Here is a 17,500-nt window from a genome sequence, read left to right on the forward strand (position 1 = left end):
CCACTATAGGTTCTGAACAGTGTCTATGAAGACAAAAGGCAGTGTGAAAGTTAAATTCAGCAGGTTGAATTGGATAATAATAATTAAACCATAACATACAATTGTTAAATAAATGGAAACGAACAACATGTAATTTTGTACAATTTCCAGCCCTTCTAGATTGTAATTCGTACCATAAAGTACTTATTATAATACAAATCAACACATGATTAACATCAAGACATGAACTTATACAAGAAACAGCACTTATCTGGAGCAGTATAACGTTCCAAAGCCTACAGAAATAAAGGTTAATCAAAGCACATAAATAAAAATAAACAAACAAAAAACAAACAAACAAACAAACAAACAAATGAATAAATAAATAAATAAATTATTAAAATAAACAGGACAATACGCATTTAACTGATCCTCATAAGCGCTCACTGTCACAGCTGAACACCAAAGTGTTTCCTTTTTTATCTGCCATATGCATCAGACTTTTTTCTCGTATCAAATGTAAAATATTTTCATTCATACAAAACACTATTATAATCAATATAGAATGATTAATGTTAACATATAGGAGAGAGAGAAAACAAAAACAACACATAAATGTCTCGACTTACACAGACATATGGGGAACATTTCCACTGTGTATTACCAAGACGTTTTTAAGGCTTTGTAAATATTTAGAGTCTTTATAGCTTTTGGATATATCAGTCCATCTAGTGCTTCAAAATAAACATGTATTTCTGAAACTGTTGTAAACTGGGAGTCTTTACTGACCATTTGCATTTCTGAATGTAAAATTTTATTCTCATCACAAAGAACACAATCATTTTTCCACATCAAACCAAAAGAATTTAACAAAAATACAGTCATAAAAATGAGGCAAGATTGTTTATTTGTTCATTAAAACACACAACATACATCGATGTCTTTAAAAAAAATCTTACTTTTTAATTTGTGGGGTAAATTAAATAAATAATTTTGAAAGACACTTCTACAATTTTGTTGTTAAAGAGAAATTTGTTATTATACTTTTATTATACAATTCATTTCTGATTTCAATTCGTAAAGCTAGTGTTCTAAATGAATTTGCAAGGGGGCTTATAGGTTCATGAACAGTAACCTTATGTGAAATTTGTTGCATTTTCTGTCCATTAAATTAATTCTATATTTTAATGAACCATAATATCACATTTAAAGCCTGAACACTGGAAGGAATCCGATCCTGCAACATTCTCACACACCCTGATGGTACTGTATCACTAACAAGAATTTTTGAATAAGTAAGCAATTAACAACAATATCACTTTAACCCAGCTATTGAATGAATTAATGTTTATTTCTGATATATTAATTATTCTTTATTAATTGTTTGTGGAGAGAGAAAATATTTGTATAGGAGAAAAAGACACAAAAGAGCCTGTCTGTGGAAATTAGATAACTGAAGTGGAAGTTTATATCAAAGTTACACTCGAGAAGGAATTAAATACCACCTACTTTACTAAATATAATATTGGGGATTTAATACCATAGTTGAGTGTTATTTTTAATGAAATTTTATATCCAGGATATTTTAGAAATAATATTTGAGGAATAGAAATTGAACAAATTTAAGACTCCATGTGAATAGGAACTGCATAACGTTCATTTAAATAATGTAGCTTATTTTTCCAGACAAATGTAGGTCATTAAGAATCTACTTTTTTAATATAAAACTAAATAATAAATGCTATTAGTCTGAATTCTACATAAATGAAAACCAAGATAATTAACATCATGTTTAATATGGATATTTTCTGTTTCAGTATATTGAGTATAGGTGTCTTTTAAAGGGAAACGTATACATTTTTTACATTTAAGCTTAAGCCAGAAAATATATTTATATACTGTAGGTCAAAACACATTTTGAAAGCATCTCCTGTTCATCCTTTAAAAAGAGATCTGTAATGTCTGCTAATTGAGAACACTTTAATTCAGTATCCAAAATCTTAATAGCTTTGAATAAATCTTGAAATTTATGAATAGCTAACAGCTGCATAAGTAACAGAAATAAAAAAGGATTCCATGTGTAATATTAAACTGATGGATGATGCCATGGGGAAGTTTCATACAGCTATTCTTACCATTATATAATATTCTTATGGGATTTATGAAATATGAACAAAACCTAAAAATTTGAATGCATTCAATAAGAAATTGCTTCACTGCATCAAAGGCTTTATATATGTCTATAAAAAGGATTAAACTATTATCCATTATTAGATCATTGTAATCAGTTAAATCTAGAATTAAACAGATGTTATTACTAATATGTCTTCCTAGCATTACACCAGAATGGTGATTATTTATTATCTTATCTAAACAAGACTGTAAACTTTGAGCAAAAATGTGTGAAAATATTTTTCCATCATTATTCATAAGAGTAATAGGTCTCTAATTGTGGAGTAATAAACGGTTCTTATTCGGTTTAGGTATTAGAGTAATTAGAGCTTGACACATAGCTGGTGGAAGGCTACCTCTATCCAAAGCTTCTCTGTAAACATATAATAAGAATTCTCAAAAAAAAGGTTTATAAAATTCACCAGTAAGACCTTCATTACCTGGGGGTTTATTTATTTTTAATTTAGCAATATTCTTTTTTTAAATCTTATCTAAAATATATATATATTTATAAAACTGTTGCACACATGTAGAGGTTTTTGAGGATCATCTACAATCTGGACATTAATCATAATCTCAAGTGAATGAATAAATAAATAAAATGACATGTGTCACGGCTCCTAACAGTATCTCACCATGCACATCTTTAATGAATGCTTGCTCTTAAAAGTTTATAAATTTCTTGAAAAAAAGGTTGTTTTTTAACATTATACCCAGGAAATCCTGACAATCTGAACTGATGATTTATCCAAAATGAATCCAATTTAAATATTGTCGGAATATGCTCACACTCTGTACATTAAATCATCAGTTAATATTTTCGATATCCAGGTTTAACAAAAAATAAAAATCTAGCAGTTCTATGGGACACCTAAAGTGTGATTTATAATAAACACAGTCATGGAGGAAAAGATGAAATATCATATAGTGAATATCTGCAAACACATTCAGGATGGGGAGTTAAACCATGACTCCAAGAAGAAGAGTAAAAATAGATCAGTAGTTACATGATTGATGATTGATGTTTCTGTTGTTAATCTCAGGATGGAGAAAACCCTGACTCGTCTCTATGGGCAGGTGGTGCTGTGACCCACCAAAATATTCATCCGCTTCAAAACATAGACCTCTGTATAAACGGAATCAATCCTGTATTATTAACTCGTAAATGTGTTCAGCATTATTCCAAAAGTATTTTCGGAGTTTCTAGATTATTTTAATGCTTAAAGTGAGGAGGATATGTTGAAATGTAGTGCATGGCTTCGGCAGACAGGTTGGCTCTGTTATGATTGTACTAACAGGACAGAGGGGGTCACAGTCCTCCTGAGCTCAACAGCGCCCCCCTGTTCCCCCAGTGTAAATCTGTGGTGAAAAATGGAACTGCAGCGCGTCCTGATTGAGAGCCATACGGGCAGAAATGAGACTGCTGCTTGATTTTACGTTACGTGAACGTAGTTCCGGACAAGGCTAGATCAATCCGCGTCAGCAAAGTGTATATGAGTGTGTCAGTTAAGGAAATGCGTCAGTCTGTGAACATGGCGAGTGACACAGATCACTCCGCGTGTAATAGTCCCTGGTGATGATTTTCAGTTGGAAAAAGCTTTTAACACAAGAGCTCCCCGAGTTCAACAAAGCAGTCACTGAAAACAATTCTAATAGGAATTCACCAGTTCTCATTAACATTAATCAGACATGGTCTTAAACATCATCATGTGGTGCAACTGTGATTTTCCCTCCTACACAAAATATAGAAATGGGACCGTATTTAATTTCACACATTTACCTCGTTTATCATTGAGCTTCATTTCTCTGGTGTGATTCTTGCTGCTGCATGTCCCCAGGTTGTGTCTAATTTCTAAAAAGGAGTGTATGAGAAAGTTTAACACGTTATTAAGAACACAATCGGACTCCCATAAACTACAATACAATCTGTTCTGTTCTAAAGGATCTGCAGAAATGTCTACTCGCATTGTTAATGAGTTTCTAACATGACGTCACATGGCTTGTTTTAATTTGGATTAAACTATGAATCTGATTTTAAAATGGAGAAGACTACCATTCACTTGAGAATGACCGTATCAGTGGCTAATATTTCATCCACCGAACAATTATACAGTATGATGGATGGTCAAATCAAATGATGGGAACATCACATAGAATTAAAAATCTAAATATCAATACACACTAAACCAGGTCTGAAATCACACGGACACTCATTAGCTAAAATACACACATTAAACTTTTTTATAAAAAGTGTGATAGATGTTAAAAACACTTTGTACTTTACATGGATGGGGTGTAATGTATTATTCAGCCCTCTGTTTCTCTTTGTTTCTTCTTAAGCAGCTCACTTCCAGTTTTTGTATGTAATCTTTCCCAGATCTTCTCTTCTATGATAGCTGAAACAAATTCATGACAGGAAGTAGACTGACAATTTTAAATGCATTATTTATGATAGATGAGAACAGAAGGTACAGTTTTTATTCATAAAATGTTGATGTACCACAAAATTTCATTCACCCCAAATAATTACAGTCCATGTGTGCAAACTAAACTGTAAACCCAGTCTTTTAAAGATTCCACATTTCCATATCACTGTGATTCAGTCCACAGCAGTTTAGACACGGCCATTTACACTGAAGAGATAAAGAACGTAGACTCATCTTAGACGAGTGGTTTAAGGATGTGTGATACAGGGCAGCCAATCAGAACAGAGGCTATTTAACATGTAGCTGTCTTAAACAGGAAGTTAAAAAAAATACACCTTCCTTTATTCTGAGAGAAAAAGAGCAACTGGAAAATGATTCTATTAAAATGATTTATGATTTTGTTTGTAATAAGTGGAAATTAGAGGAAAATATAAATGAGGACTATGAGTAACATGATAAAAAAATCTACTAATCAGCAAATTAGAAACATTATAGGGTTTAAAATATTAACATCATGTTCTAGTACATGTTTTCTTTTTTTTCTCTTCTTCTATCAGGATACTCAGCTCTAGCATTAGAGTCAGTGATTCTTTTACAACTGAGTGGTATATAAACAGGTTATATAAATAAAATACTAAATAATTACAGACATACATACATATATAAATTTATTCATACAGTATTTACACAAATGTACAAATATATACACATTGATACAAATTTTTACAAATAATTTTTTAAATAAAATATCCATCTCATTGAGATATAAAACATGAACAACATGGCAAAATGTAAAAAGGTTCAAGTTTTCCAAAGTTGATAAAGTCTGACAAACCTTCCAGATATTTCCAAGATTCACAGAGATGTTGCTCTACGATGATATTTTTCTGATTAATATTTTTTCAATATAAAAGTCTCAAAATGTTCTGTTACAGACAGTAGCACAAGGTGATATTTTGCGAAATGAACAAATCTGGACAATTCTTTTCTAGTATATTATGAAAGTACTATTAATCCAAAGGATCTGCAGTTTTAATCAATAATGTGAAATACTTTGTAAAATGATGTCAAATACAGCAATATAGAAAGATCAAAGGAGTCTTTATAATGTAGTTCTGACGATGTTCAGATGATCGCACCACATTATATTTTTATGATGCTAATGAAACGTCACCAATACAAAAAGAATTTGCTGGACAGAAAAGTGTGTGTCATGTCATCAAACCGTCAGCATTCACAGAAACAATCAGCAGGTTTTATAACACAATTTTGTTTCTTTTCCTTTCAAGAGAGAGAAAAGAAAGGGTGATGACTGCTCCAAGCTGTTATAATGTAAGTGAGAACAGTAACTAGCAGTTTTGAGGATGAACATCAACATTAAATGTAGCTGTAAAGAGATAAATAGTTTACTGTGTTCTTGTTTAATTAATAAAAATGTAATTGTATCAAATTGTTGTATAAGAAGAATAAAACACTTTGGGTCATGATGTGATTTCTTCAGTGTGTGTAATGTTCTAAATTATCCCCACTCATTATATTTGTTAGGTTGTCCTGCATGACAAGAAAGTAGCTGTAACAATCTTACTGTTAATCAGAATTGACTAAATCTGCAACTAATTTGTGAGTGTGCTGGACTCTTGTAGCCAACTGGACAATCCATCTTGATTTTTAAAAATCCTGTTGTTTTAAGAATTATTGGCTGTTAGGTCGTTTCCCCTGCAGGGTTTCCATAGAAAAAAAACTGTTTAACCCTGTTTCTTATCTTCTTTCTTCATCCTTAGGGTTCTATCTCTTCCTCTGTGATGTCCATCATCACTCATATGCCTCATTTCTGACCAGGTGAGTCTCTGCAGCTTTATAAACTCTGTTACTCACTGAAACAAATCTTTAAATTTCTTAGAGATTCCCTTCGATGCCTCTCCTTTTAGAGCAGCTCTCTCTTGTTCTGAGCTTTTTCTGACCGTTTCCTCATAAACCTCTTCAAGCACACTGTGAGTATCTGTGAGATCTGAAAGTTTCTGTTTAAGAATCTCCAGCTCTCTGTTCTTCTCCTCCATCTGTCTGCTGAAATCTTCCTGCATCTTTGTTTTTGAGGACAAAATATTTCTCTGGAGTTCAGGCAGGATGAGTTTCATGAGATTTCTCTCTGCCTCCATCATGGCCTCTCCTTCATACACCTCCCTGATCTCCTCCATCTCCTGTTTGTGTCTCTCCTCCATCTCTCTCCTCTCCCTCTCTCTCTTTTCTTTTAGTTTCTTCACCTTTTCTTCCATTTCTGTCCTTCGCTCTACCTCTCGTTTCAGCTCCTTCTCAAGTTCTTTCTTTTTCTCTTCATCCCTCTCTTCTTTCATCTTTCTTTCCAGTTCAGTTGTTCGGTCATCAAGTTGTCTGATGTCTCCTTCATGCTCCTGGATCACTCCCTCTATCTTTCTCAGAGAGTCCTGCATCTCCTTTTTTATTGTTTCTTTCATGTCCATCTCCTCTCTCTTCCTTTTCTCTTCTCTTTCCTTCAGGATCTTTGTCTCCATGACTCTAATCTGAGATTCTGTTTCCAGGTAGATCTCACTGCTGTAGAATTTCTCTCTACTTCCTTCCACCATCTTCTCTATCTTCTCCAGCAGTTCTGAGACCTGAGAACCATCTCCACTCTCCTTAATGTTGAGACAGTGAAACCTGTTCCCACATTTCTCTACAAGTCTCTGGACCTCCTGGTCTCCTGACTGGATAAACTCCTCAATGTTCTTCTTCTGAAGTTCATCAGTAACACTGAATATGATCATGGTGTTTCTCCAACATCTCTCTCCAAAGATCTCCTCCATTTTCTCCAGCATCCCTCTCTCCTCTCCTGTAGGCTTCTTTACAGGTATGACCAGGAGGAAGGCGTGGGGTCCTGGAGCAGACAGATGGACACAGAGTCCCACGTCCTGTCTCAGCTTCTCCAGAGAGAGTTCAGGACAGAACCAGTCAGGAGTGTCCACCACAGTCACCTTCCTCCCAGTCACCTCCCCCTGTGTGCTCTCACTCTGCTGGGTGACTGTAGATGTAGCTGTAGATGTAGCAGCCTGGTTCTTCTCCTCTCTGCCCAGGATGGTGTTTCCTGTTGCACTCTTTCCAGATCCCGTCCTCCCCAGCAGCACCAGCCTCAGTTCTGCTACAGGAACCGACACTGGAGAATGAGGACTAGACGATTCTCCACCCACTGAAAATGAACAAGAATGAATCATTTAATACAGAATCACTTACTGCATTATGGTGATTATGCTGTTCTATGGAGTATGGAGTCCTACTGCCTTTATGTAACTCATATTCAAATTCCTTATCATGTTAGTGTCACTGTGATTGATGGAGGAAAGAGTAATGCCATCCATCCTTCTCCAACAACAACGGCAAACTCACGATAGGGGAAATGCTTTTCTGTCATGCTGATCAGAATCACGAGATATTTAGCAGATTTTTAAATTTTACCTGTTAAATATTTTTTCATTATTTCTTTTTGTCCATTTTTAATCTCAGCTTTATAATACTGATATTTTTATTGTAATTAAAATATAAATTTAAGTGCCTAAATCTGTCTGCTGTCTCTCTTTATACTCATCCCTTTTACCCTCAATCTCCTGATGAGTTACACACTAAACATACAACAATCATTAATCACTTACATCTTGGATGTTTTCCCTCCATACTGTTTCTTCTCCTGATTGGTGCTGAGTCCTGAGTCTCTCCACTCACTAGGAAATATCAGAAGCAGTCAGAATGAGAAAGACATTCTACAGAAGGTAAAGTTAGACAGATTAAATTACACTTCCTTATAATATCTGAAGAGTTGCACTATTAAGGATCATTACAGTATATTTTATGTGATAATTTATTAAATGAATATTTACCATTTGGAAACACTGACCTTCTGAGAAGCATTTTATAATTGTTTAATTTGATAAATTACTCACTTTCTGGAGGTAACCATTCCTTGCTGTTTCTTCTCCTGATGGGGGCTGATGATTCTGGATCTGTTTGTTCCTGCAGCTGCTTTGTTTTCTCCTCCAGAAGTCTGTCTTTCTCCTGAAGCTGTTTGTCTCTTTCCATTAGCTGTGTCTCTCTCTCAGTTAGAAGACTCTCTTTCTCTTCAAGCTCTTTGTTTTTTTCTGTTAACTCAGTTTTCTGTTGCTCCACTACGATCATCATCTCCTGTAGTTGTCTCTGCTTGTCCTGCAGTTCCTGTCCCAGTGTCTCCAGTTGATTTGTACTGGTTTCCAGCTCTTTATCTGTGTTCTTCAGCTGTGTTTCTTTTTCCCTCAGCAGTTTGTTCAGATTCTCTAGTTGTGTGTTTTTCTCCTCCATGTGTCTCTGACTGTCTTCTAATTCCTTCATTGTTTTGTCCAGTTCAGCTCTTGTCTGTTTGAGCAGTGTCTCCTTCTCTTCCAGTGTCTCATCTTTCATCTGCAGTGTTTGTGTATTTTCTGTCAGAAGTCTGTCTTTCTCCTGAAGCTGTTTGTCTCTTTCCATTAGCTGTGTCTCTCTCTCAGTTAGAAGACTCTCTTTCTCTTCAAGCTCTTTGTTTTTTTCTGTTAACTCAGTTTTCTGTTGTTCCACTACGATCATCATCTCCTGTAGTTGTCTCTGCTTGTCCTGCAGCTCCTGTCCCAGTGTCTCCAGTTGATTTGTACTGGTTTCCAGTTCTTTATCTGTGCTCTTCAGCTGTGTTTCTTTCTCCCTCAGCAGTTTGTTCAGATTCTCCAGTCCTGAGATTTTCTCCTTCATCTGTTCAGTGGCATTTTTAAGTTGTTTATTTGTTTCCATTAACACTGCATCTCTCTCAGAAAGAGTTTTCTCATTAGTCTCTAAACTTTCTTTGAGAATCTTCAGCTCTTCATTTTTCTTATTTATTTCTTCATCTTTCTCCACAAGTCTGTTCTCCATTTCCTCCACTTGTATTTGTGCCTCCTGTATCTGTGTGTCTTTCAGTTTCAGTTGTTGATCTCTCTCCTGTAGAACTCTTTCTCTCTCCTGTAGAGCTCTTTCTCTCTCCTGTAGCTCTTCAGTCGTCTTCTCTAGTTTTGTATTTGTATCTTGGAGTACTGCGTCCTTCTCCTCCATGTTTTTCTCTCTGTTTCTCAGTTCTGTATCTTTATTCTCTAGTTGTCTTTTACAATCCTCTAGCTGCTGGTCTTTATGTTCCAGTGATTTAGAAATTCTGTCCAGTTCCAGTTTAGTGTCTTTTAGCTCTTTTTCAGTTTCTTCTAACTTTCTGAACTTCTCTTTAATTTCATCAATTGGATGTTCTAAAATAATTGATAGTGATTAAAATAAAGTGTAAACAGAACACTGTTTTCAGAAAACATGAAAAAACAATATAAACTGCTTCTTATATTTCATATTGTGAGGCCTTTACAGTGATATTCATTCAGATGAAAAAATATATTACATTCATGATTAACAGTCATGGAAAAATGAAAGCACACCTTTTTAATTTTATGTTTTTATTTATCAATGCCTAAATAATAATTGTTATTGTTCCTGACCAACTTCCACTAACAAAAAATAACCTGATGTGACACAAAAACTTTCAATATGAAGTAATTTTTCCAAAAAAAGTAAACTAACATTCAGGTGGGAAAATTGTTCATCCTATAATTCAGTAACATGAAGCACCTGTAGCAGCAATAACCTGAAGTAAATGTTCATCATTCTGGAGAAATTGCTTCAGTTCATTGATATTTGAGGGCATGTGTTTATGCACAGCTCTCTCAACCTCTTCAGACCCTGAGTCCACTGGAATGGACATCAAATGGTTTTTTCATATAAACCAATGAAAATGTATGTTTTAATAATTTGAAAAAAAAAAATGCCAGCTCACTGACTGGTCCCTAATCAACCAATTACAAACAATTTATTGACCCAAAATAAATCTGAGAAATCTTCAGAAATAACACAACACAGCCATGGATCACCTACTAGATAAGAGGAGGAGAAGGAACTTTTCACCATTTAAATAAATCCCAGTGGAAAATCCCAGTGACATCAGGTTTTAAGATTCATCATAAGGAACTCATTGTTTAGTATCAGTATGGCATGGTCGGGACATTTATGGACATTCATAGCTAAAATGTTATTTGACAATATGTTTATTGCCATTTTTAAACTGCTAATATTAATTTACTTTTGGAGTAAACAGTTAAGGAATTTATTGAACTTCTGGTAAAAGGTGAAAAATCTGATTATAACTGTTTGGATTCAGGAAATGATGAAACAAGGAGTAAGATAGATGAGATAAAATTTACTTAGCAATCACACCATGGTCAGACAAATGCTTCCTGTTAATGCATCTTAAGGTGAGATGTATGAGGTGATTGTGTTGAAATTCTGGGTTTGATAATCGATAAACATGACACTGTACATTATGACTAAACTTCTTCACCTTGAAGTCTTTAGACCAAAAAAATATTGTTCAGAATTTTTCATGTTTTTTTCTGTCATGAAGATAAACTTTTACAGAAGCCTGTAGGTCACATGATGCAGCTCTGGACTTCTTTTTATATCTCTGAGCATTAAATGGTCTGATCTTGGACTGAATGAGGTCATGACTGATGTCATTTCCTCTTTCCCCAAACTGGCACAAGTTCTGCTTTTATAAAGTTAGTCTCACTTCTTGAAGATCTCAGACATGTCATTAGTAACACCAGGCTGCTAATTACTCTCTTAATTACTCTGGAAGTAGGAAGGGTGATTATTTTATTCCACCTGATTTCTGATTGTTGGTTTCGGAAAAAAAATACTTCATATTAAAAGTTGTTGTTGTTGTCGTCACCTGGTTATTTGTTTGTTAATAGAAGTTGGTGAGGACCACATGACTGTTATTTAGGTAATGATAAATAAAACCACAGAACTGAAGAGGGAGTACTTTCTTTTTCTCATGACTGACAGCCACAGACATTTCCTTTTACTATCTGTGTCTCCAATGTAACATTAGAGATTACAGCTGAACAGGTTTAGGGTTCAAGGTCTTGCTATAAGACTAAATTTATTAACAAAAACAAAATTGTTATTTTTAATTGAATGTATTTATTGAAAGGTTCTCTGTGTGATTTCCACCCAGAAATATTCAGATTATTTACAGTAAACACATAAACCTACAAATAAATACAAAAACAATGATGCAGTGTGAATTCTTATCACTGTGATAAATTTCACACCTTCTCTATAAAGTGTAAATTCTATCTTGAATGGAGAATGTGACAAGCTGTGAATTTCAGACTACATTCTTACTGGAGATCTCATTATTGAACACTTCAGACTGTAAAAATGAACAGTGTGTTTACTTTTGTATCTCCTTCCATACTCACCAGTCAGTGGAACAGATTCCTCCATTTTCTTTCTCTCATCTTCTGTCCATTCTCTGTCTCTCTGTGGAAGTGAATAAAACAGTGTGAAGGTTTTATACATGACTCCATACTGTATGTAAATAAAGTGTTAAATAAACATGAAGTGTTTCTCTGTTCAGATCACTGTGTGTGTGTGTGTGTGTGTGTGTGTGTGTGTGTGTGTGTGTGTGTGATATAACAGTACACACTGAGGTGATTGAGGCTGATTTAAACTGATATTGTATTCAGTAACACACTGAGTTTGAATGCAGCTGAAGAACACAATCACTAAACAGTAAACTGAACCTTACAGGAGGGAGAAAAAATCCTCTCCAGGAGAATCAAGATGTTTGGGTTCATTTCTGCTGTGATGTCACACAATATCACAATAAAGTCATGTTCTTATGCATCAACATCAACTGATCCAGACATTTACATCTGATTGTGTTTAATGTTATTTTTATGTTCATTAGCTGACTTTTATATTTTCATGATCGTCAGTCAGCTCTGATCAAATCACACAACAGAGTTCACAGAAACTGTGAGAAATATATAATAGTTTTTTTTTCCCAAAATGACTGACAGCTTGTTTTATTTACAGTTTCTTTTGGGTTGCCATTAATGTTGCCAAAAAAAAAGAGTTTTAATGTAAATTTATTTTGTTCCAGTTGTAGGATGTTTGCACCGATCATCAAGCTAAACTGAACACGTGTTAAACCTTTTCTATTTCACTTTAAATGGAATTTAAGACAAAGTTTGCAGATGGACTTCAATGTGGTGAAGATCATCATATTTCTTACATTTATTTATATCTTTTATTTTATTTAAATTTCCACAAACTGTTTACAATTCTAGTAATAATAATTATATAATAACAACAACAGTAATAACAGCAACTTGATAAACAGATCAACAACTGTGTGTCTAGAACAATCACATGTGATTTTTTTATTTATCCATAATAAACCATCACTGGGAGCAGTTACCATGGTAACTCATTTACCCCTCACTGACCACTGGTTTAATTCTAACATAATTTAAGATTTTTTATGCTGCTATCATCAGTAAGACATTAATGAATTTATCATATTTTATAATAGTTTACTCACCTGATAAACACAGACGTCTTTATATAGAGGAGGATGTGGAAAAAAAGCAAAGAAAGATTAGAAATTATTAAAAACTCATTGTAATTTTCAGTATTTCTGTATTTTATCCTAAAGTATTAGCTATAAACATTCTGTAACTGTTCCTAAAAGTCTGTTTTATCCTGTACTGTATTGTTTCTCTCCTCTTTCTGCTGATTGAAAAATCTCTTCAGGATCTTTCAGTATGAATGCAGTAAGAAACAAATTGACCAGATCACTTGCTTCCATTCTGTTATAATCTCTTTCATGCAGCATTATCCAGTGTGACTCTCTAACTCACATCTCTCTCTGTAGTTCTACACACTACAGTAATGTTAGCCAGTCTCAGGAACTTTCAGAGAGAGTTATTGCTATGAAATCACATTCAAACAAAAACATTCAGCTTTTTAGCTCTCAGTATCAGTGTGTAGGTCAGATTTCTGTGTCTGTACAACACTAAATGATAAACTAGACAACAGCATGATGAATGTTCTGCCAGAGATCACAGTCTGTTGTGTTCACTACACTATGCTCATGATGCTCATATATCTATGTGCTATTGCACTCTGAACACACAGCACAGTCTAATCTATTTCATCTGTACAATAAATATATTATTCATGCAGCATCAAGACATCACTAGCAGAGAAAAGGGATTTATACTCACCTAACTGTCGAAGCTGTGAAAGTAAATAAAACAGTGTGAAGATTTTATGCATGATTACAAATGTGAATTGTTCCATGTGAAAATGTGAAAGTAACTGTTACTCTGGTTAAAACACAGCTGATGTGTGTCTTAATAAAAAAGAGGAAAACTAGACAACAATCAGTCATCACACACAGTAAATCTGTATCATGTAGCATTGTGCTAATATACCGCTAGTTACCCTTAAGGAAGAGAAATATCTTGTGATTCATTGGAAAATACTATTTTCTGATCCCTGCATGTCTTTACCAATATACAGTATGTCAGTATTTGTGTATTTCTCCCTGTGTATTTTAAATATATAGTGAAATATTCTGTAATATATCTGTGTGTTATTGTAGTAGATAAAGGAATATACAGAATATCAGATTCCCACTTCCTTTAATTAAAAACACAGACATTTATCAATGTAAAAACTGAACAGATTACAGAATGATGTGTTTTCTGCTGCTTCATCTATATATTGGTTATGACAGCATGTGATATGTCGCAGTAGATTTGGGAAGATGCGTGATCTCGTTATGTTTTTCTCTCTTTCACTCTCAAATCCCTCTCTCCTATGAAGGAAGTTTTAGAAATGAAGTGAAGGACTTCTGTTCTCAGTTCAGTCAGGTTGTCTTTATTCTGTGTGCATTAACACGCCTTACTACTGTTAGCTTAAAGAGACTAAACGCTAGGCCGAGTCGACTCTTCAATGCTTTTTCAGAATATGGTGTGATTGTTACACACAGAGACTGATGACAATTATTCTGTCTACAAGCACTGAAAACTGTTAAAGCTGTGATTTATGTTTATTGTGTAAGATTCTGAAGAAGCAGAGCTGGGCATTTTACTGCCCTGGGTCATATCTGGCCCTTTGGTTGTCTCTGTCCGGCCCACGTGAAATCAATCACAGATCAACTGATAAGGCTATTGGAATAGGCCAGAATTCCCATAGGTTGTGTAAATGAATTGCTTCTTTCAGAAAGTACATAAAATAAAATGTTCTCAAACATACATGTTTAAAAAGCTAATAGAATTATCTTTCAAATGGTGAGGGTCATGTTTTGATAAATTATTCACAGCCAAAAATATAATTTGCTAAATGTGCTGAGCTCTGCTTTTTTACAGATGAAGTAACCGGCTTGTTCACAGACGTGGTTTTGAAGGGTTGCGTAGTTTCCATTCAAAATGTGCAAACTGTTTGTTGATTTATGCAAATCTAAATTATTCAGAGCAATCAGAGAAAAGAATAAGCTTCGAATGCTGTTTGTCGCTTCTTCCTACGCCAAAAATAAACTTTCAGTATAATTATTCAACGTTGACTTCAAATATATCAAAAACCATTCAGAGTTTAAATAAGTGACATATATCATTAAAAACTGCAAACTTTCCTTTTTAAAAAGATGAAATTCTGTGCATTTTAATGGAGAAATGTTGATCACACGCAAGTTCAAAGTTCAATTTCACGCATTTTCCTTCGCATCAAGTGACATTGGAGATTCTGCCATGTTTGTTATTCAGCGATAATCGAGTCACGTTAAAATTTCCATACTCTTAGTGGAGGGCAAAGAATATGAGGTGAATATTGGTATCATTCACAAAATAACAACGTTTATTAACAAACCTTAATCACCTATATTGTTAAATGTATTGCATTATGTCTAAAAAATAACACTAAAAAAATGTAAAAATTAGCAGCTGCTGTGAGTCTATGTACGTGACCCAGTACACTTTGACACTTTTGACCACTTTATTACAAATGAAACCATTGTTTCAACTTTAAATATTATATCTTTGTATTATTATAGATTAAGAGTCTAAAGAGTAGTTCTGTTTATTGTTCTGAAGGTAACAGTAAAGATCTAAGGTTAGTAAGGTGAAGATGTTCTGTAATGTAAAGGTGATGAGATATTTACATGTTAAAACAATGCAACTTTAATAGTGTTGGATGTGTGCTTAACTCTTGTTGTTTGTTATTTTATTGCTATGCACATTACAAAAATATCAAAATATCACAGAAAATAAATTAAAAACAAATTGTGTATTTCATTCAGCATCAGTTATATAGGTATATCTTAACTGCATGCAGTCATACATAAAGAATAATAGCAGAAATGGAATGAAAGTGAGAAATACATAGAACTTCCAGATTTCATGTTTTATCTCCAACAATAAGTTTTTTTAAAGAAAATCTATAAAAATCGCTGAAAATGGTTCTGCAACACGCCGGTTCCTTATAAGCCTTTTATATCAGAAAATGTTCTGACATATTGATGACATTTCTGAACTCATATCTCAAGTTCTAATAGAGATATTTCCAAAATTGAAACTGTTCTGTAAAGCAATTGTCAAGCTCTTACTGCTTGTACTATTGGGTTTAATGTGCAAACACTTTGAAAAAGTCACTGTGGTTGCAATTAGAAATCAGATGTAAATAAGTGTACATCCTGCACACAATACAACTTCATTGATTTTATTTTAAAGGTGAATGTTTTTTTGGGCGTGTGTGTGTGTGTGTGTGTGTGTGTGTGTGTGTCTGCACACCTTCACAGTAATGTGTTGGAGATACTGAGTTAGCTGTTCACCCTCAAAAGTGTCAGCTCACGTAACAAGCCAAGGACTCCTGAGTATTTATTTACTGAAGTCAGATGTAAAGCAGTGTGCTTTGTTTGTGAAATACAGATCACTGTGTTGAAGGATTACAGTTTGAATCTCCACTACGTGACTAAACACTCAGAGAAACACAAGAACCTGACTGATGCAGAGCGGCAGCAGTGCGGTCAGTGAAAGGGACAGCAGCAGGGAGGGATGTGTTCATGCAGGTAAATGCATGAGGGACTGAAATGGGACGAAGGGGCAGGTGTTACAACGGATGATTGTTCAAATCTGAGGGGAAAATGTTGGACTTTTGACGTGGATGCAGGATAAAGTGACTGAAATGAATCCTGAACAGAAAGTGGAATTTTGACATTTATACATTTTATATTCTCATATCCACATCATTCCACCAGACTACAGTTCACTTGTTCAAGCTCAAGAACTGAAAAATATCACAAGTACTTTTTTCCCTTTAAATTAATTGTTGACCTTTAACATACAACATACACATTTTAGTAAGTTAAAAAGTGTTACATTAAAAATAAAATGAAACAGAGATGTAATTGTCTACTTTTTAATTAAGTCTTATTATGAATTTTGTACAATTTTTTTATTTCTATATTTGACCTACTCCATATTTTCATAGCCTTATTGTAACATGTAGTCTAACCAGTAGCTGCTAATCACAACCATAACATTTACTGCTATTTATAACACTATTTTTTTTTACATAAAAAAATTATATTGAGCAACATTGAGTTCAGTCTATTGGTTCAGCCCTCAACAACAGTCCCAGTTCCTCATGTGACCCCTAAGGGAAATTAATTACCCACCCTTGTGATGGAGTCTGTCAGTGGTGTGTGTTATATACTGTGTGTTTGTTGTGTCTGTTACTCGACATGGTAAACGTCTCTGTCTACATTATTGCACTGCAGTGAGGTTACACACAGGTGCATTGTGGGAAAGAAGCTGACTGATGGAAGTGGAATCTCACTTACTGATCAGACTCCTTCACGTAAACATGATCTGAAAATGCTTTTTATGGTTCTGTTTGATTCCTGGATTAAAATGTAATATATGTGATAAGTTTATAAAATATCAGCCTTTACCATTAGTGTGAAGTCGAGTTATTTACTTACCGCTGGGAGAGGG

The 17,500-nt window shown here is 34.3% G+C and overlaps 2 protein-coding genes across 4 annotated transcripts in view; both read right to left on the bottom strand.

The window, feature by feature from the left end:
* The window catches only part of LOC131348237 (trichohyalin-like), a 166,381-nt gene that overhangs the window by 138,438 nt on the left and 10,443 nt on the right, over positions 1-17,500 (bottom strand). The gene's annotated exons all lie outside the window — the stretch shown is intronic.
* LOC131348245 (trichohyalin-like) lies at positions 5,285-13,740 on the bottom strand. The gene is made up of 5 exons (XM_058383027.1): positions 13,045-13,740; positions 11,918-11,978; positions 8,525-9,856; positions 8,237-8,305; positions 5,285-7,776 (listed from the first exon to the last, which is right to left on the bottom strand). Exons 2-5 carry the CDS (start codon positions 11,940-11,942, stop codon positions 6,449-6,451), a joined length of 2,754 nt encoding a protein of 917 aa, XP_058239010.1. The 5' UTR covers positions 11,943-11,978; positions 13,045-13,740; the 3' UTR covers positions 5,285-6,448.

This window comes from Hemibagrus wyckioides, linkage group LG28 (assembly GCF_019097595.1).
Source record: "Hemibagrus wyckioides isolate EC202008001 linkage group LG28, SWU_Hwy_1.0, whole genome shotgun sequence".
NCBI lineage: Eukaryota > Metazoa > Chordata > Actinopteri > Siluriformes > Bagridae > Hemibagrus > Hemibagrus wyckioides.

Bases quoted from the DNA above. Each gene is read 5' to 3' on its own strand.
- LOC131348245 (XM_058383027.1), bottom strand. From the start codon at position 11,942: ATGGAGGAATCTGTTCCACTGACTG. The intron at 9,857-11,917 runs GTGAGTATGGAA...CAATTATTTTAG, and splicing joins GGAATCTGTTCCACTGACTG to AACATCCAATTGATGAAATT. The intron at 8,306-8,524 runs GTGAGTAATTTA...GATATTTCCTAG, and splicing joins GGAATGGTTACCTCCAGAAA to TGAGTGGAGAGACTCAGGAC.